This window comes from Botryllus schlosseri, chromosome 1 (genome assembly GCF_051294905.1).
Source record: "Botryllus schlosseri isolate E-star chromosome 1, Bs_hap1, whole genome shotgun sequence".
In the NCBI taxonomy this organism is placed as follows: Eukaryota; Metazoa; Chordata; class Ascidiacea; order Stolidobranchia; family Styelidae; genus Botryllus; species Botryllus schlosseri.
In genome coordinates, this window is record NC_137236.1 from 22,039,151 (window position 1) to 22,057,425 (window position 18,275).

The following is an 18,275-nucleotide window of genomic DNA, read 5'->3' on the forward strand; positions in this document are numbered from 1 at the left end:
TCTGTCCAGTAAAACGTAAAGTAAATTTGATAAGAACTCTGGTACACAGGGCTCTGATGATTTGTAGTAAAGTCAAACTTGATTCTGAATTGGAGAACATTCGGTCAATCTTTCAGTCAAATGGTTATCCCGATCATATCATTAAAATGACCATAGATCGTAAACTCAAAGATTTCAGAAAAGTTAAACCGTTTGGACCTAGAAAATGTCCTGTTTATTTGCATCTTCCTTGGATTGGGAAAGTGTCCAACAGGTTTGAAAAACAAATTAAATCGTCAGTGAGCCATTGTTTTTCACAAGTAGAACCTCAGATAATCTTCATGACGAAATCTCTGATGCCTGCAACGCAAAAGGATGTGCTACCTGCGACAAATCAAAGCAACATAATATATGAATACACGTGCCGATGTGAGAGTCGGTATGTAGGTCGCACGTCTCAGCGCTTGCAGCAAAGAATTCGCCAGCATGTCCCACGGCAAATTAGAATAAATAATGTTTCTCCAACTCCTTCATCGCAGTCTGTTGACACACTGCGTGATTATGATCAAGTTACTGCTTGTAATTCGGCTATTGGACAGCATCTCTTATCCCATCCAGAATGTGCTGATCATTACAATGACAGTCAATTTTCTATACTCGCTCGTGGCCGTTCTCTTTTTCATTTAAAGGTCCTGGAATCTACGATCATAAAGCTACGAAAGCCGATTCTCTGTCGCCAGAAGGAACGCCTCTACACTCTTGGAATATTTCATTAATGTTATGTGTTGTGTTTTCGGTTATTTGTAACCGAATATGTACTCGTTAACGTTTGTTTTGTACCGTTACTACCGTATCTAGCCCGTCTACTAGTTGTTTGTTTTTGTTATTATTACGTCATACAGACAAAATAGTTCTTACATTTCGAATTTGATTCACCCCATCACTAACGTTCGCTACTGATGAGAGTTAGTCGAAAAGCTTTTAGCGAATAAATTAACAATATGAAGTTATTGTTTCGCGTAAAAAACAAAGTACACTGAAATTTTTTTGATATGTGGAAGAGGCTTAATGACACGAAGACACAAGCACATCAATATTTCTACAATATGTCTCGGAATCAAGCAGCCTGTATGGTGATCCAAACATGTGTTCGCTATTTACTTATAAAGATTTGATCACAGTACTTGATCATAGTGATATGGTGCCACAGTGAATGGAGGACTCCATCGAGGAACAGCATATTTTAATATAGGGTGTTTCCGTCTATGGTACTGTATCATGAAAGTGCGCGACCTCTGCACTTATGAAATTGCCAAGACCATGTACCGATATCACCATGGTGAATTCCCTTCTGCTCTTAGCCGCATCTTTACGCCATCTGCCGGTGTCCACTCTCACGGAACCAGATCCGCCACTGCTGGAAATATCTTTATACAGAATTTAGCCGCTAGTGTGTGCCAGAGATCCTTGACTTTTGTTGGTCCAAGGATTTGGAACTCCTTATCAATAGAGCACAGAGGTTTGTCATTTGCATCATTCTGTCGGAATTTTAAGTCTCAACTCATTTCCACATATTGAGACCTGAGAGTATAATCTGGTATTTATTTTGAACTAGTGTTATAGTTTTTTTTGTTTCTACTACCACTGTTTTGCGATTGCGTTTTGTTGTTTATTCTTTTGTTGAAATGTTACTGACCGACAGTTGCATGATATAAATGTTCTAACGTTACGCCTTGACTACAGCTGACTTGAAGACTACACATCTTGATGTGGTCATATCGCTGTGTTTGTCTTTTTTACATATTTGTGTGAACAACCATCGTACGAATAAAGAATCTGTCTGTCTGTCTGTCCCAGATCATTATCACAAGACGAAATAGACTTGCGTTTTCATAGTCCTTTGCTCATTTTAGAGTTGTCCTAAATTTATGTATCAGCAGTAATGCAAACACTGTAATGCAAAAACTATTCTTTAGCTTGACAACAAAAACGATTGGAAGATTTCGAATATAAAAAGCTAACGATGCTATAAGACTAGAAAATTCCGGGATCCCCTTCTGGTTGTCTTTGTAAGGATGCTGCATACTGACAGAACACCATATCAGACCATAAGGAGCTGCCAGTGTTAGCGCTAAGATACTCTAGCAATCTGAACGAAACGGAATGTAATGAGGGAGTGAAAATGTCAATAAGTTGTGTGAAATGGATGGCAGAAACAAGCACATATTTACAAGATAGTTACTACACTGAAACTTATGAAATCGAACCTAATGTACACAGACTGCTGATTACGAGATAATATGGGAATTGATATGTAGCCTACTTGCAGCTTGAAATGTTTGTGCAATGAACATAGCATTAGCTCATCATACTGTGATACAAAAATTTTAACATCCACATCAAACTGCTTTGTTCTGGTCTGCTCTGTTTTATTGAAGCTAATTGGTGCAGTCCAAACCAGATCTTTCAGTTAGTAAGCATACGCTTTCATTTAAATGTGAAGGAGAGGCACTCATATTCTCGTAGTGAAACAAGTGAGTATGTAGTGGTATGAAGACCAAAGGCACGCAACCATTTATTCAATGCCATCCCAGAAATTAGGCATCCAAAAATGGTGCTCCATAGATATATGTGCTACATACTAGTACATATTTCATTGCAATATTAAATCAAATTGATGTGCTGGCAGAGTGAATGGACGATTCCACTGAGTAACGGCATATTTTACTATTGGCTTTCCAATGTTACTGTATTACGGTATATTGAAAATTATCATCACGGATATCATCTATTCCTTGCTCCTTCATTTCAAAGTTGTTATAAATTTGTGTGTCAACAGTAACATCCAGCAGCTAAATGCGGAAACGGTTCTTCAGCTCGAACACACAAACAATTCGAAGGATTTAGTACGAAAGTATGGAACATTTATCTGACAATTTATCAAATACATAATGTTAACGATGGTTGCTGATTCAAAAAGTCTAGTACATTGGGTGCATTTTGTGTTCACGAAAACTCGGTTCTCGCTGCAATGAATTTTCATAGATATCACAGAAACACCGTACTTGCTACCCCTAGCATGAATATATAGTGGATACGATCCATACAAAATCTAAAATTAACACTGGTTAATAGTAAGTAAACACATTTCAGCAGATCTGACATGCATAGTTTTTGAGCCCAAAATGTATATTTTCATGTATTTCCAAGTTACCAAGCAGGGTGATAGCTTTTTCGTGGACCTGACACTCATAGTCTTTGACTCCAGTATGTGTATTTCCATAGATTTTGAAGTCACTAAGCTGGATAAATACTTTTCCGCAGATTTGATATTAATTAGTTTGTGATTCCGGTATGCGCATTCTCATGTGCTTTCAAGTTATTGAGCAGGGTAAACGGCTTTCTGCAGATCTGCCATGCATAGTTTTCGACAACAGTATGTGCATTTCCATGTCTTTTCAAGTTACCAAGCCATGTAACCGCTTTTCTGTAGATCAGTAATTCATTAGTCTCTGATTCCGGTTCAAGTTATTGAACCACGTAAACGGTTTTCCGCAGATCTGCCATGCGTTGTTTTTGACTCCGATGTGCGCATTTCCATGTATTTTCAAGTGAAAAAACCGTTTATACCGTTTTCCGCGACCTGACACTCATTGTTTTTGACTCCAATATGTTTATTTCGATGTGTTTTCAGATGAACAAGCCGGTTAAACGCTTTTCCGCAGCTTTAACCCGCAAATGCTTGGAATCCAGTAGGTGTATGTCCGTGTAATTTCAAGTGATCAAGCTGGCTAAACGCTTTTCTGCGGATCTGCAACGCATGGCTATCAACTCCAGTAAGAGTATTTCCATTTCTTTTCAAGTTGGCAAGTCTGGTAAACGCTTTTCCATAGACCTGACCCTCAGTTTTTGACTCAAGCATGTGTATTTCCATGTGTTTTCAAGTCATGAAGCTGGCTAAACGCTTTTCTGCAGATCTGACATGCATAGTTTTTGACTCCAGTATGTGTATTTTCATGTCTTTTCAAGTCGTGAAGCCGGCTAAATGCTTTTGCGCAGATCTGACATTCATAATTTTTGACTCCAGTATGTGTATGACCATGTCTTTTCAAGTTATCGAGACGATTGAATGCTTTACCACAGATCTGACACTCGTAGTTTTTGACTCCAGTATGTGTATTTCCATGTCTGTTCAAGTCACCAAGATGAGTGAATAGTTTACCACAGATCTGACACGTATAGTCTTTAAATCCGGTATGTGCGTGACCATGTGTTTTCAAGGTGCCAAGCTGACTGAATGATTTTCCACAGATCTGACACTCGTGTTTTTTGACTCCTATATGTACATGATCATGTGTTTTCAAGGAACTTAAATGACTAAATGATTTTCCACAGATCTCACACTTATAGTCTTTGACTCCGGCATGTGCATTCTTGTGTGTTTTCAAGTTACTTGGATGATTGAACGCTTTCCCGCAAATCTGACATTCATAGTTTTTGACTCCAGTATGTGTATTTCCATGTCTGTTCAAGTCACCAAGCTGGGTGAACGATTTACCACAGATCTCACATTTGTAGTCTTTGACTCCGGCATGTGCATTCTTGTGTGTTTTCAAGTTACTTGGATGATTGAACGCTTTCCCGCAAATCTGACATTCATAGTTTTTGACTCCAGTATGTGTATTTCCATGTCTGTTCAAGTCACCAAGCTGGGTGAACGATTTACCACAGATCTGACACTCATAGTCTTTGACTCCGGTATGTGCATTCTCGTGTCTTTTCAAGTTACCTGAATGAATAAACGCTTTCCCGCAAATCTGGCATTCATAGTTTTTGACTCTTGTATGTGTATTTAGATGTATTCTCAAGTCAGCGACAAGAGTAAACGTCATTCCACAGATCTCACACTCATGGTTTCTGAGTCCAGTATGTATCCTTCCTCGTGTTTTCGAGTCATTGAATCGCACAAACGACCTTCCAAAGATCTGGTGCTCATGGTCTCTGATTCCGGCGTGAGTTATAATGTGTTTTGCTGAAAATGTCTTCCCAGCAAAAGACTTCCCACACATCTCACGTTCATAATTTTTTTCTTCAGTGCGTGTGTCTCTATGTCTATTCAAGTTGTCGCTCAGATATTTCAAACCAGTGTGCGATAATACATGTTTTTTCAGTGCATAGATTGCAGCAAAGGATTTTCCGCAGATCTCACATTCGGTATTCCTATCTTCAAGGTGAAATCGCAGGTGAGTTTTCAATCCATCATGACGATAGAAGCTCTTTCCACGTATCGAGCACATCTTCTTAGTCATTCTTCTGGATTATCCGTAAATTACTTCTTCAAGCATCACACCTCAAACATTCCCTGCTCGTAAACGAATATTCAACAATAGCTTGGAATGAGCTATTACATAGTATTTAAATTCTTGTATTGTAGCAACCCAGTCTGTAACACAAAAAATAAATTAGCAATATCGAATCAGTTTCAAAAAGTACAAAATCCAACCAATGCAAGAAAATCAAACATACAGTAAATGTCTACCAGTTTAGTAGAATTTTTAGGCCTTGTAGTGATCGATAAGCCGACAATTCGGACAGTGGCATATTTAAACGAGTCATTCCTGGCCGACAAGATAACATAATGGTGAAGCGTCCGGCTACTTGATCGGTAGGTCGAGGGTTCAATCGACGGCCGGGTTAGACCAAAGAGCTGATTAGTAACAAAGTAATCCATGAATTTCCCGCTTGGCGCACGTGCATTACTGGGATAGCGTGGAGGGGTGATGCAAGACTTAGACAGCCGTACAAGGCTATATATGCAGTTTCCCTGTCCAGCAGTATATGAGCATCAAGTACTCATGGTATGCATATGCACAGACATCACATTCATGGTTTTTCAAACCTGAGTGAGCTGTTCTATGTTCTATGTGCTTCCAATGCAGTCATTGTAGTGAAGGCTTTCCCACAGATATCACATACATCTTTTCTCTCTTCAATGTGGAATTGCAAGCGAGTTTCAATTACGTAATGACCATTGACGCATTTCCCACAGATCCAACAAGTCTTTTTAGGCATTCTTCCAGGTTACATGTAATACACTCCTTCATGCATTACACATCAACAGTTCTTTGCCTAATAACGAATATTGTTCTCTTGCATTACATAGGATATTGCATAGAATCGAACTTGTTATTTTAGTACATCAGTCTAAAATGCAATATCATAACAGAAAAACTGATCAATGATGAATCCGTTTGACGATGAAGAAAATACTATAAATATCAGAACAAAGAACATATGATATATTGATATGCGTCACTTTCAATGAATCCCTCACAAGTTATGAGCCTTTAACAGGTAGAGCGTCAACATGAAACAAGCATACTATGTGAACATGTTATCATCGATATTTGAAGCACAGCAAACTGTTTAACTTGCAAGTCTTAGCAGTGCGACTTCAGCATAAGAGGAGAGGAAAGAAACAAGAGAAGAAAAACCATAAAACACTTGCAAAACGCCCAGTGCAATCATTCTTCGCCCGTCTAATGAATTTAAAATGGCAAATACGGTCAAGCATACCATTGAAACACCGAACTACAGAGATGAAAGACAAATCGAAACACAAGAGGATACCATCACATATAAGAGCCACCGTGACATTAACCGATTGGCGCCGGCTGCAATTTTCGAAAAATTTTACTTCAATTTTCAAAGTCGAAAAACTGTACCTTAATGGGATTGGAACACGTCAAGCAAGGTGTCGTTCGATTCAGAACTTCAGCGCGCATCCGATTGCGCCACTCAAATCATTTCGAGCACTGTGTCTGGCCACTTATATCAAGAGCAAGCCGAGAATTCGTTGATGAGAAACGTATTACATTTACTGTACTCTTTATAAACCTTAACATGGATATCTGGTGACATAGGCTTCTTGTGAATCATATCGGCGAGGAAATCATGATCATGGAGATAGCTCAGTCGATCTAATACGCCCTAATATCGCCATTATCTAATAGATACAATACTGACGGTTTGCACAATAAACACGCGCCAGGCCGCAGAGTGAATGAGTCATCGGCGAGTGAGCGAGTGACGCGCGTGTATTTATTAGGTAGCGTTGCCTTCCAGGGCATTTACAAAGCTTATAGAGCACGTAAATGGGTCACTTTAGTATTGATAAACGGAGATTGTCAAGACCTAACCATAAGGACAAACCACAAACGCATATCTTACTACTACGTAAGGTTTATGACGTTAGTTGGTAGCACTTCATACAGACATGATACACACGTTTGCGGGGAATACACAGCGTGTAGAATTGGTCTTGTTGCGATATATACATCACTATTAGCTGTTAGTCTGATGTAGATATAATCTTATGGACATGTACTCTCCACAGAAACAATCTAAGAATGTCTACTACCGATAAAATTCAGGATATAACACACTATGTTACAGATATTCGTCCCTGCGTTTGACACTAGTGTGGTAGTCTGCAGGAATTCTCTTCACGATTTTTAGAAGCGGCCTTGGGGTGACATAGGAATAACTAATGTTGTTTATTTTGGCCTTGAAGGTGGAGATTGGCTAGATCTATTGAAAGAGACAATCCGTAAATGCCTTTCATTACTACAACGAAAGATATATATCGTCATACGACAGCTCTTTGTATATCCAGATGAACACTTTTGCGTAGGTATATGCGCTGAGTAATATTGTATTTATTCCGAATTATACTTGACTATTAGCCATTATTTAGAATCGTATAGGCAGCAACTATTCACAGACACAATCTATGAAGGTATATCACTATTAGAACTCGATACATATCCCGTTTTGTGACCAGTATTCATCCATCTGCTTGAAGCTGGTACGGTAGGCTGCGAGAATTCTCTTCCCGGTTTTCAAATGCAACCTTGAGCGATGCAGACATAACTAGTATAGTTGTTTTAGCAAGAAAATCAGAAGCTGACAAGCACTATTCATAGAAACAAACTACAACAACTGGCTATGAGGAATAAAACCAAATATACGACAGGGTATATGATGGGTATCGGGAACGCGCGTTTCCACGAAATGATGCGGTCGGCGGATATCTTTGTCACGTGGCCTATCACATAGATTTATAACACCTTATATGTAACTAATATCAGATACGAAGATATGTGTGAACTTGTATGGACACTAGCTTTTCACAGAAAGAAACAACTATGCTCTAAGACGGCTAGAACAAAACATACAGTACGTTATCTGAGAGTGGTCAATGACGCGCGTGTTGCCGAGACAGTGTATTTTGCAACAAATTTATCTACGGTATTTGATATCCGATTTCGACGTCTTAGATATAATATATATCAAATAATATGGTATCAATGAACTGGCACAAACAATATCTATCCGCAGACATGAACAGCAGCGACCTAGCACGATTAGAACGGGATATATAGTGGTTCTAATACAGTACGCTTCCCTCTAACGGCAATGGGTAAAAATACCCACGCCGGCGGGAGACGGTTAAATGTCAAATCACCTGCAATAACGCCAACAGCAAATGACCTGAAATAAACTTATGCACAAACAGTCGGATACCACATACTACCGTAATTTTCCAAATATAGTACGCCCCCATGCATAATACGCACCCCTAAAATAACATGTAAATTCTGGGAAAAAGCCTGTATCCATGTATAGTACGCACCCTGCATTTCAGTACATGTTCCGATTTGGTGTAAGATGTCATTCTGTTTTGCGATGTCACTCTTGAACAATCATTACACAACGATCGCTAATCATTATACAATTAGCGGGATTGTCTTTATACGATAGTAGATAGCATCCAAAGCCTGCGAGGCGGGCGGCGCAATAGTTCAGGCTAGCGACACGACATCTTGAGCACCAGGAGACCTTTTACAGATGCGATTGCTAATCCTTATACAATTAACGGTATTGTCTCTAAACGATAGTAGATAGCAGCCAAAGCCTGCGGGGCCGGCGAAGAGTTAGTTTAGGCCAACGAACCGACATCTTGTGCACGATGCCTATTACAGATGCGATTACGCCTAGGCTAACGGTTATGTCATGCGCAACAAGTCTGTTGGAGATGCGACTGATTACGCAAGCGATTATATCTTGCGCACATGGCCTCTTGTGTCTGTATATTGTATAAATTGCATATGCGATTGTTCGGGCCTGTCGTTGACGCGATGAATTGGCGAGAATTGCCGCGCGCTATTGTCTATCAGTGACCTAATTTCGCTCGCGTATAAACGGCAAACCAACTCAGCAGGAGATCGCGTGCTTTTGCACACGACTCTCGGTAATTGGCAACACGCTTCCCACTAACTACTACGCGAGATGGCTGAAAGTGATGCGCGATTGAAAAAAAGCATGAAGATAGGTGTGATTTCAAGTTTTTTATAGAGGGAAATTTTTTTCCAAGGCTTATTGTACCAATGTACAATATGCACCCCCCTATTTTAGGGCAAAAAATCGTGAAAATTTTGTGGATTATACATGGAAAATTATGGTACATACCATGCTTTAAACAGCAATCTAAATCGTCGACGCACTGGCCTGCAAACAAATCAGCAAGGCACTGTATCAGCAAGGCACTGTTATGCGTCGAATAGGCCAAAGTCAGAGGGTTTGAGGGCACAACGAATTGACAACACGATCCATTACACTGGTCAACACAATTTTTGTTGACTTTGATCAGACAATTGATCTTGACTAACTCTTGGACAGTGAATTAAAAAATAACTTCTGTTTTTCTCTATCACGGTCCAAAAGGAGTCCGCAAAGACAAATAGGTAAAGAACCACTGCCCTAGACGGCTTCGGCGGTCTGGGGTTGTGTCTGGGCTAATGAATTACACATTTTCTGAATTACAACAATACTGCTAGGCAAAATGATAATTGTTCATCGTACGTTTACATACGGGGTGAAATATCACCTTCTAATGAGCAATAAAAATAGCATCGGGAATTTGTGAAGTAGAAAGTTTATAAATTCAGAATTGATGTGCACATTAATAGTACGAAATATGGCAGAAAAACTCGTCGATTTTCAAGCAGCTTTTCTCAAATCACACACTGATAGTTACCTACCACAGATGCTCATTCCCAGGACTCACATTCATTGTTCTTGACTACAGTGCAGTATTGCAAGTGCGCTGCAAAATCTTCTTTAGGAACGAAGAAAATCTCGCATATATCTCACTGATGATTTCCGGATCTATTAGGCACTTTCCTGTGTCTATTCCAGATGTCGCCAACTCAAAAAAGGTCGCAGGCCCCTATTAAAATTTCGTAGTGTTCCCATGAATTCAATATCGATATATAATAGGCTACACAGCTTAGAAACCACGATTTAAAACTTTATGTTACTACAACGCAGTGTTATCTTACATAGGCATTGTGCATATAGTTACCACAATAGAAGTTATGATTTATCAAGGGAATACAAATACAGCAAAAATCATGATAATCAATTTCATTCGGGCCATTGGGCGTCAAGGCCCATTCAGATCAACTGATTTTCCCTCGATGATATGCTGTTGCCAATACTTGCCATCGCTAAAGCCGTTTCGGTTAGTGAGGAATAGTAATGTTGGGCACAGGAAAAAAGTTTATTTTGAAACAAAAACAACAATATGTTGAAACTGTAAACAATTTCAGCATTTCAAAATGCTTTTCATAGCATTCTTCCGAAATCACAAATCAAGTCGTAGGCCGTAGAATATAACCTCGCGGGCCACATTTTGGAGACCTGGTCTATTAAATGTACCCTTGCAATTTAACGTCTTACAGCAGATCTTGCATGCTAAGTCTTTCACAGTTTGACTGCAGTGTGAATATTGATGTGTGATGCGAACTATGCCATTCTGACAACGGACTTCCCACAGATCTCTCAAGCGTATTTTTTTAGGCTCCAATGGTCTTTCAATAGGCCGAGATGAGTAAACGCTTTGCCACAGATCACATGGCCATAATTTTTGAAACCACAGTGTGTTATTAGATGAGTTTTCATTAAAGAGTTCGCAGCGAAAGCTACACTATACATCTCACATTTACAGTTTTCAACTTTGTATTCGTACTCGTACTTGTGTATTCATATTACTTTTTAATTGGCCAATCTGTGTAAACACTTTGCAACAGATCCCACACTTGGAGTTTTTAACTCCGGTGTTTACTAGAATATGATGCTCCATGTTTGTCTTTGAAGCGAAAGACATTCCACATATTTCACATTCATGGTTCTTGAAACCAGTATGGATCATGAGATGTACCTTTGTAGCGAAGGACTTAACACACATCTCAGATTCTCAGTTTTTCACTCCAGTGTATATTCTCATGTCTTTTCAAGTCACTCTTCGCAGTGAACACTTTCTCACAGATCAAACTGTCATAGTTTCTTACTCAAGTATGTCTATTCATATGTCTCTTCAAGTGATGAAGACGACTAAACGCTTTCCCGCAGGCCTCACATCCATAGTTCTTCACTTCAATGTGAATATTATTGTGAGCAGCTAAAGATTGCTTCGTAAGACAGGACTTCCCGCAGATCTCACATGCGTAGTTTCTAGCTCCAAGATGTGCGTTCCAATGGTATTTCAGTATGTCGAGAGAAGTAAACGCTTTGCCACAGATCATACAGTCATAATTTTTTAAATCACTCTGGGTTAATAAATGTGTTTTCAATGAAGAGTTCACAGTAAATGCTTTACCACACACTTCACATTTATAGTTTCTGACTCCGTCATGTGTATTCGTGTGAGTTTTCAATTGGCCAATCAGTGTAAACACTTTGCCACAGATCCCGCACTCATAGTTTTTTACTCCAGTGTGAACTCGAATGTGATGCTCTAAATTCGTCTTTGAAGTTAACGACTTTCCACATATCTCACATTCATGATTTTTGAAACCAGTGTGGATCATCATATGTGTTTTCAATGAATGCTTCTCAGTCAAGGTTTTACCACAGATCTCACAATAATGACTTTTGCTTCCTGTATGTGTATTGTGATGTTTTTTCAAATCACTGATCCGCATACAAGTCTTACCACATATCCAACATTCATAGTTTTTTACCCCAGTATGTATATACATATGCTGTTTCAAGTTGCTGACTCGACTACAGGCACTACCACAGATCTCACATTCACAATTTCTGATTCCACTGTGAATAATCATGTGTTTTGTTAAATATTTCTTTGTAGCGAAAGACTTTCCACACATCTCACATTCATGGTTTCTCACTGCAGTGTGTGTATTCACATGTCTTTTCAAGTCACTGTTCGCACTGAACGCTCTCCCACAGATTTCAGTCATAGTTTCTGACTCCAGTATGTTTATTCACATGTCTCTGTAAGTGATGAAGGCGACTAAACGCTTTTCCACATGCCTCATATCCATAGTTCTTCACTGTACGGTGAATATCGATGTGCTTAGCTAACGATGCCTTTGTAAGACAGGACTTCCCGCATATCTCACATCTGTAGTTTTCGGATCCAATATGTGCGTACCAATGGCTTTTCAATGCGCCAAGAGAAGAAAACGCTTTGCCACAGATCATGCAGTCATAATTTTTGAAACCACCGTGGGTTATTACATGTGTTTTCAATGACGAGTTCGCAGAAAATGCTTTATCACACACCTCACATTTATAATTTTCACCTCCGTCATGTGTATTTGTGTGACGTTTCAAATGGCCAATCTGTGTAAACACTTTGCCACAGATCCCACACTCATAGTTTTTTACTCCGGTATGAACTTGAATATGATGCTCCAAGTTCGTCTTTAAAGCGAAAGATTTTCCACATATTTCACAATCATTGTTTTTGAAACCAGTGTGGATCATCATATGTCTCTTCAATGAACACTTCTCAGTTAAGGTTTTACAACAGATCTCACAACCATGACCTTTGTTTCTTGTATGTGTATTCTGATGATTTTCCAAGTCACCGATCCGTGTACAAGTCTTACCACAGACTCCGATATGCGTCTTCCAATGTCCATGCAATTTGCTGAACCAAGTGAACGCTTTGCCACAGATCTCGCATTCATGATTTTTTCACATCACTGTGGGTCATCAGATGTGCTTCAAACAAAGAAATTGTAGTGAAGGCTTTCTTACACGTCTCACATTCATAGTTTTTACCTTCAATATGTATATTCCCATGACTCTTCAAGTGGCTGATGCTAGTGAATGCTTTGTCACAGATCTCACATGCATATTTCTTGTCTCCAATATGTACACTAGTTACATGTCTTGTCAATGCTGCGTTGTCAGAGAATGATTTTGCACAGATATCACATTCGTGGTTTCTGACTCCAATGTGAATATGCATGTGTCTTGCTAAGTGTGACTTAGTAGATAATGACTTCCCACAGGTCTCACATTCGTGGAATTTGACACTGGTATGTCTGTAAACATGTCTTTTCAAGCCAACAATTGAAGTGAATGCTTTTCCACAGATTTCACATTCGGCTTTTTGTCATTAATGTCGAATCGCAGGTGACTTTTCATTCCACCATAACGATCAAAGATTTGTCCACAGATCGAACATTTGATTTTTCTCATTCTTCCAGCATATGTGGAAATTAATTCTTCAAGCCTCACACCTCAATGGTTCTTTTTTCATCGATTTCCAACACTTGTATGGACAATTGCCGTTCTACTGTGCAGTATTTGAATTGTTATCATAGAATAGCAATCTGCAAAGCAATGTGAGAACAAATAAAATGTTTACCGATCAGTTCGAAAAAAAATCATCATTCCAAAATAATAAAAATGATAATTAATATCATTGTCGTTGAACATATTTCAGCATCGTAATGATCAGTAACCAGATAATTAGGATATTGACCACTACGGATGTTCAACACATATTTTGAACATCGTGAATCCCATTTCTCATATTTGCCTAGGACAGGCGTTGGGAAAATGTATAGATGAATCACACGGCATATCTCGTAATTGTACATTTTGACTCAAGTCAGGTCAAGTCAAGTCACTCGATTTTCGGAGGTGACTCGAATTATTGAAGTAGCCGACAAGGCATTGTAATTTGCAAAATTATTGAAGTACTAATTGAGTCAGCATTCATTCATAACACCGGTCAACACAATTTTTGTTGGCCTTTATCAACACCTTTTTTAGTGACTTTTTGGCGCTGAATTAAAAAATGGCTTTCATTTTTCTCTATCACGTCAAGTTTTTGGGTTAGGCCCTTACCACATTGTCTCAAAAATCCAACATAATAGTACTACTTTTAATATTTTGTGTTTATTGTATAAAACGTTTCAAATCCACAAGCAGCCGAAAGTAAATCAATTGACTTCAAATAAACATTTTCACTGCTTTATTTGGTCTATTTAAACTGATATTGCTTCTGCAGGATAAATAAAGTGCGAGCTTCAGGGTCCAAATTTATGCCAATAATTCATAATTCTGTGGGTTGTCTCATATGATACTGGAGCAATAGTCTGCTAACATGTGAAAGCTCCAATCTACTCTTGTATCGTACCTCTAACCTCTTTAGATATTATAGGACAATTTCTTCTTGCTGACTATGCCAAGGTTTTCCAGTGACTGCGTGATCCACCCATGCCCTGACCTCCTTACAAGATTGATGAATCACTTGATAATACTATTATTAGTTGAATAATTCATATTAATAGATGTTATTACACTTTAAATTCATATTCATAGTTGTTAATACACCTTATTACAAAATTTTCCGATGGCCGAATTCACCAAGTGCCGAGTTCACCAAGTGCCGAGTTTGTCCGGCCGAATTCACCAAGTGCCGAGTTCACTGGCAACCAATTATTTCGATACTTTAGCTTTTTTTAATGTCTCCGGTACGACATAAACATATGGAAGTGGCACATCAGGGTTACATGTGCATCCTCATTATCTGGCCACTAAGAAACACAATATTTCAAAGGTGACAGATATGATCCGATCGTGCTTGTGATATTGCAACAATTTAACCTATCTCTATTATTCACGAAGACTAACTGAGTGTGAAATTTTTACTACACTTAAGAAGTTGCCAATTTGGAGAATGTTTCACATTAGGATCCTTTTTGAGCTACCAACATACATTTGCCATTTACTTGAGTTGTTAATCAGGATTCCTAACTCCTCCAGAAACCAATGGTAACAGTATCATGCCAAAGCCACTATCACAGCAATACACATAGCTACCGAAAGTAGCCCTATGATGAAAACGTCGTTTCTCATGATCGAAAGTGAGATATCTTCCCAATTACCAACCATGCTAGAAGTTCCGAATATTTTTATTTCCAGTCCCAAAGCCTACGTAGGATTATTTAATTTGTGTCGATGGACTACTCTACGTTCTGAATCATCTTCAATTTCAAAATCTTCATCATTCGGCCTGCTATCCCTAATATCATCATCTTGATTCAAATTATGTAGCGTATAGGAGTTTCAAGTTACACCAGATAACCTGAATGGGTACATTTGAATAATAGCTGTTAGTAAACGTAATATTTATTTATTTTTGCCATATCCTGCAGATTCATCAAACATGTGTCTGAAAGATCCTCGGATGATTACATCCTCCAACCAAAAATGGGTGAAAGCATCAGTATAGATCGATACTAGTACTTTAAACTGAGAGACGAGTACCTTCTTAATAATTCAATTAGGCCCTTAGCTATATAACTTACCATAAGATAAAATTGGGGATTTCTATACGGTATGGAAAAGTGATATGGCAAAATTCGCGAAAATTTGCATATTTTCGGCATATGCCATAGCGAAAAAACTTGACGTGATAGAAGGAAACCAGCGGAACTTTTGGAACCAGGAAGCCCAAAGTAGCCTAAATCAAGTCAAATATCAAAGTCAACAATTCTCTGTTCGGAAATGATGCTTTTGAAACCAAGTTGGTTACTGTATCTGTATGTATAGCAATTGCGCTGTTTAACTACTAATTTGCTTCTGAGACAAATACGGTCGAGCATGGCTCATTTTGGAAATCTGTTGGATTATGTCTAGTTAGTGAGATTTGGCGTTATGCCAAAATGTGCTGACCATGGACACACACCAGAGCAGGGGTGTGCAAACTGCGAATCGCGAGCCGCATGCGGCTCGTTCAGCCTTTGATTGCGGTTCTTTATTGATTTCACTTGTGTTTCGCCATTTTGCAAGATAGGTCCAACCTCATTATAAATTGATGCATTCTGTCGCGAATTAACAATGTGCATTTTGTTTTCGTATCGATTCTTTTCTTGTGATTTACCGCAATTTTCCGTCAGAATTTACACACCATTTTAAGGGTGCGTATTATATATACTATATTTGGAAAATTACTGTAAACAAAATTTAGGGGAAGGTGGCACTATGGCTAGAACTTTGCAATTGAACTCTCGAATCGAGTTCACATAAATATTTTACTGACAACAATGTTGCCTGGTCATCAATCAATGATAAATCTGAACTTGCTTATTGCATATTCCTACACTAGTTCATCCCAACGGTCTTTGTGCATGTTTTCCAGTAAAACTATTCGGACTAATCGTATCATGAATTCAAACCAAAGGTCGGCAGAGTCACATGATCAAGTCATATTTCAGCACGTCTCGCTCATTGGCTACAGTGCCCAACACAGTGACCTTGGATGTGTAACAACTATCGCAGGATTTTTGCAATCAATTCAACAAATATTACACATACATATCAACAGATAGCTCTAGGCACCAGGTCGACCCAAACTTATACCCTTCGAGTTCCATACTTTATTAACCCTTGAAGAGGTGAAAATTTGTGTTACAGTAACTGGCAAATGTCAGTGTGCAAGACAGACTCTACGAGGTTGTGCGTCAGCCATCAAGCCGTGGTGCCGCCATTGGACGCTGGTCTTTCAAATGAATACATACACAACAAATTCTACAGTAACCTTCTGGAGACAGATTGCACAAATATTACAACATAAAGACTTACGCCCTGCATTAGACTGGTAATAATAAACATGTTCACATTTATTGAGCCGACTCAATAGTTGACACAGACTGGCAAACGTCTCCGGACTGGCAGTCGAGAACCACTAGTTACAGCAATGCAGTTTCCAGACTGCAAATAAGCATAACGAGTTGGCGCAATGTTTGATGGAGCTATGCACACTTCTCCCGATAGGAAATTCTATATGGCCTGAAACTTTGATAAAATAGGGACATACATTGGTTTTTCTCTACAGCTGCTGAGTTGTTCGAAAAGCAGCCGTCACGAATCAAACAATAAATATCTGGCCTGCTGGGTGAATACACTGACCAAAAGTGATATTCTGTACAGCCTGCAGGTATATCCGAACCTTAGCCAGAAGTGGAAGCTCTTGGTGGTTCAATTATGCATCATGATTATTCAAATTACGATTTACCTCAGTTTGTCTCTTTAGTAAACAGTGTTCACGACTTTGACGTAGCAACTTCATCGGTTCATCAAACAAATAAGGTTATAGAGCACTGTGGTGCAGTGTTGTAGGACTATGAATCACAAGTAATCTGAAGGAAACAAAATCGAATGGAGGATTGAAATTGTTGACAAGATGCAGCAAGTGTATCACATAAATACACACAGAATTTATCAGATATTCAATCGATTTCTAAGCAAAATAGACTAAAAATAATGTGTGCTGAGATTGACTGTTTATCATCACATCATCACAATAGATAGCGATCAATGTTGTGCCTATCATTTGTATCACAAAGCATACGGGGAACCAATTAACATCGGTTTTTTGAAGGATGCTGCATACTGCTGGAAATAGGAGATGCTACTTGCAAAAAAAAGCTGGCAGAACAACATATCACGCTATATGGAGCTTTCTATTTTAGCTCCATGAATTACCATTAATTTGAAAAAATTGAAATCTCAATAAGGAAAGAAAATGTTGACAAAATGCAGGAAGATGATGGCAGAAAAACATATTCACAAAATGGTCACATTACAACTTGAAACAAAATTAAAAACCATATGTGCAGTCTGCTAATTACCAGATAATTTTACAAGGGATAATACATGCACAGCTTCAAATTTAAGTGAAATAAACCATAGTATTAACTCATCACATTGTGATACAACGATTTGAATATCTGCATTAAACTGCAGTGAACCCACCGCAAATTACCACAAACAACTGCTTATAGAAATTAATTCATTCTGTGAGAACCAAATTTCTCAGGTACTTATCATACGCTGTAATTGAAATGTGGAAATTCAGAAAAAAAAACATTTTCAAACAGAAACAATTAGGTGAGAATAACCAC

General features: G+C 38.7%; 1 protein-coding gene across 1 annotated transcript; it reads right to left on the reverse strand.

Annotated features, from left to right (window-relative positions):
* Positions 1-1,006: 1,006 nt before the first annotated feature.
* LOC145434150 (uncharacterized) lies at positions 1,007-11,391 on the reverse strand. The gene has a single exon (XM_080311467.1). The coding sequence runs from the start codon at positions 5,286-5,288 to the stop codon at positions 3,894-3,896; it is 1,395 nt and encodes a 464-aa protein (XP_080167593.1). The 5' UTR covers positions 5,289-11,391; the 3' UTR covers positions 1,007-3,893.
* Positions 11,392-18,275: the final 6,884 nt, after the last annotated feature.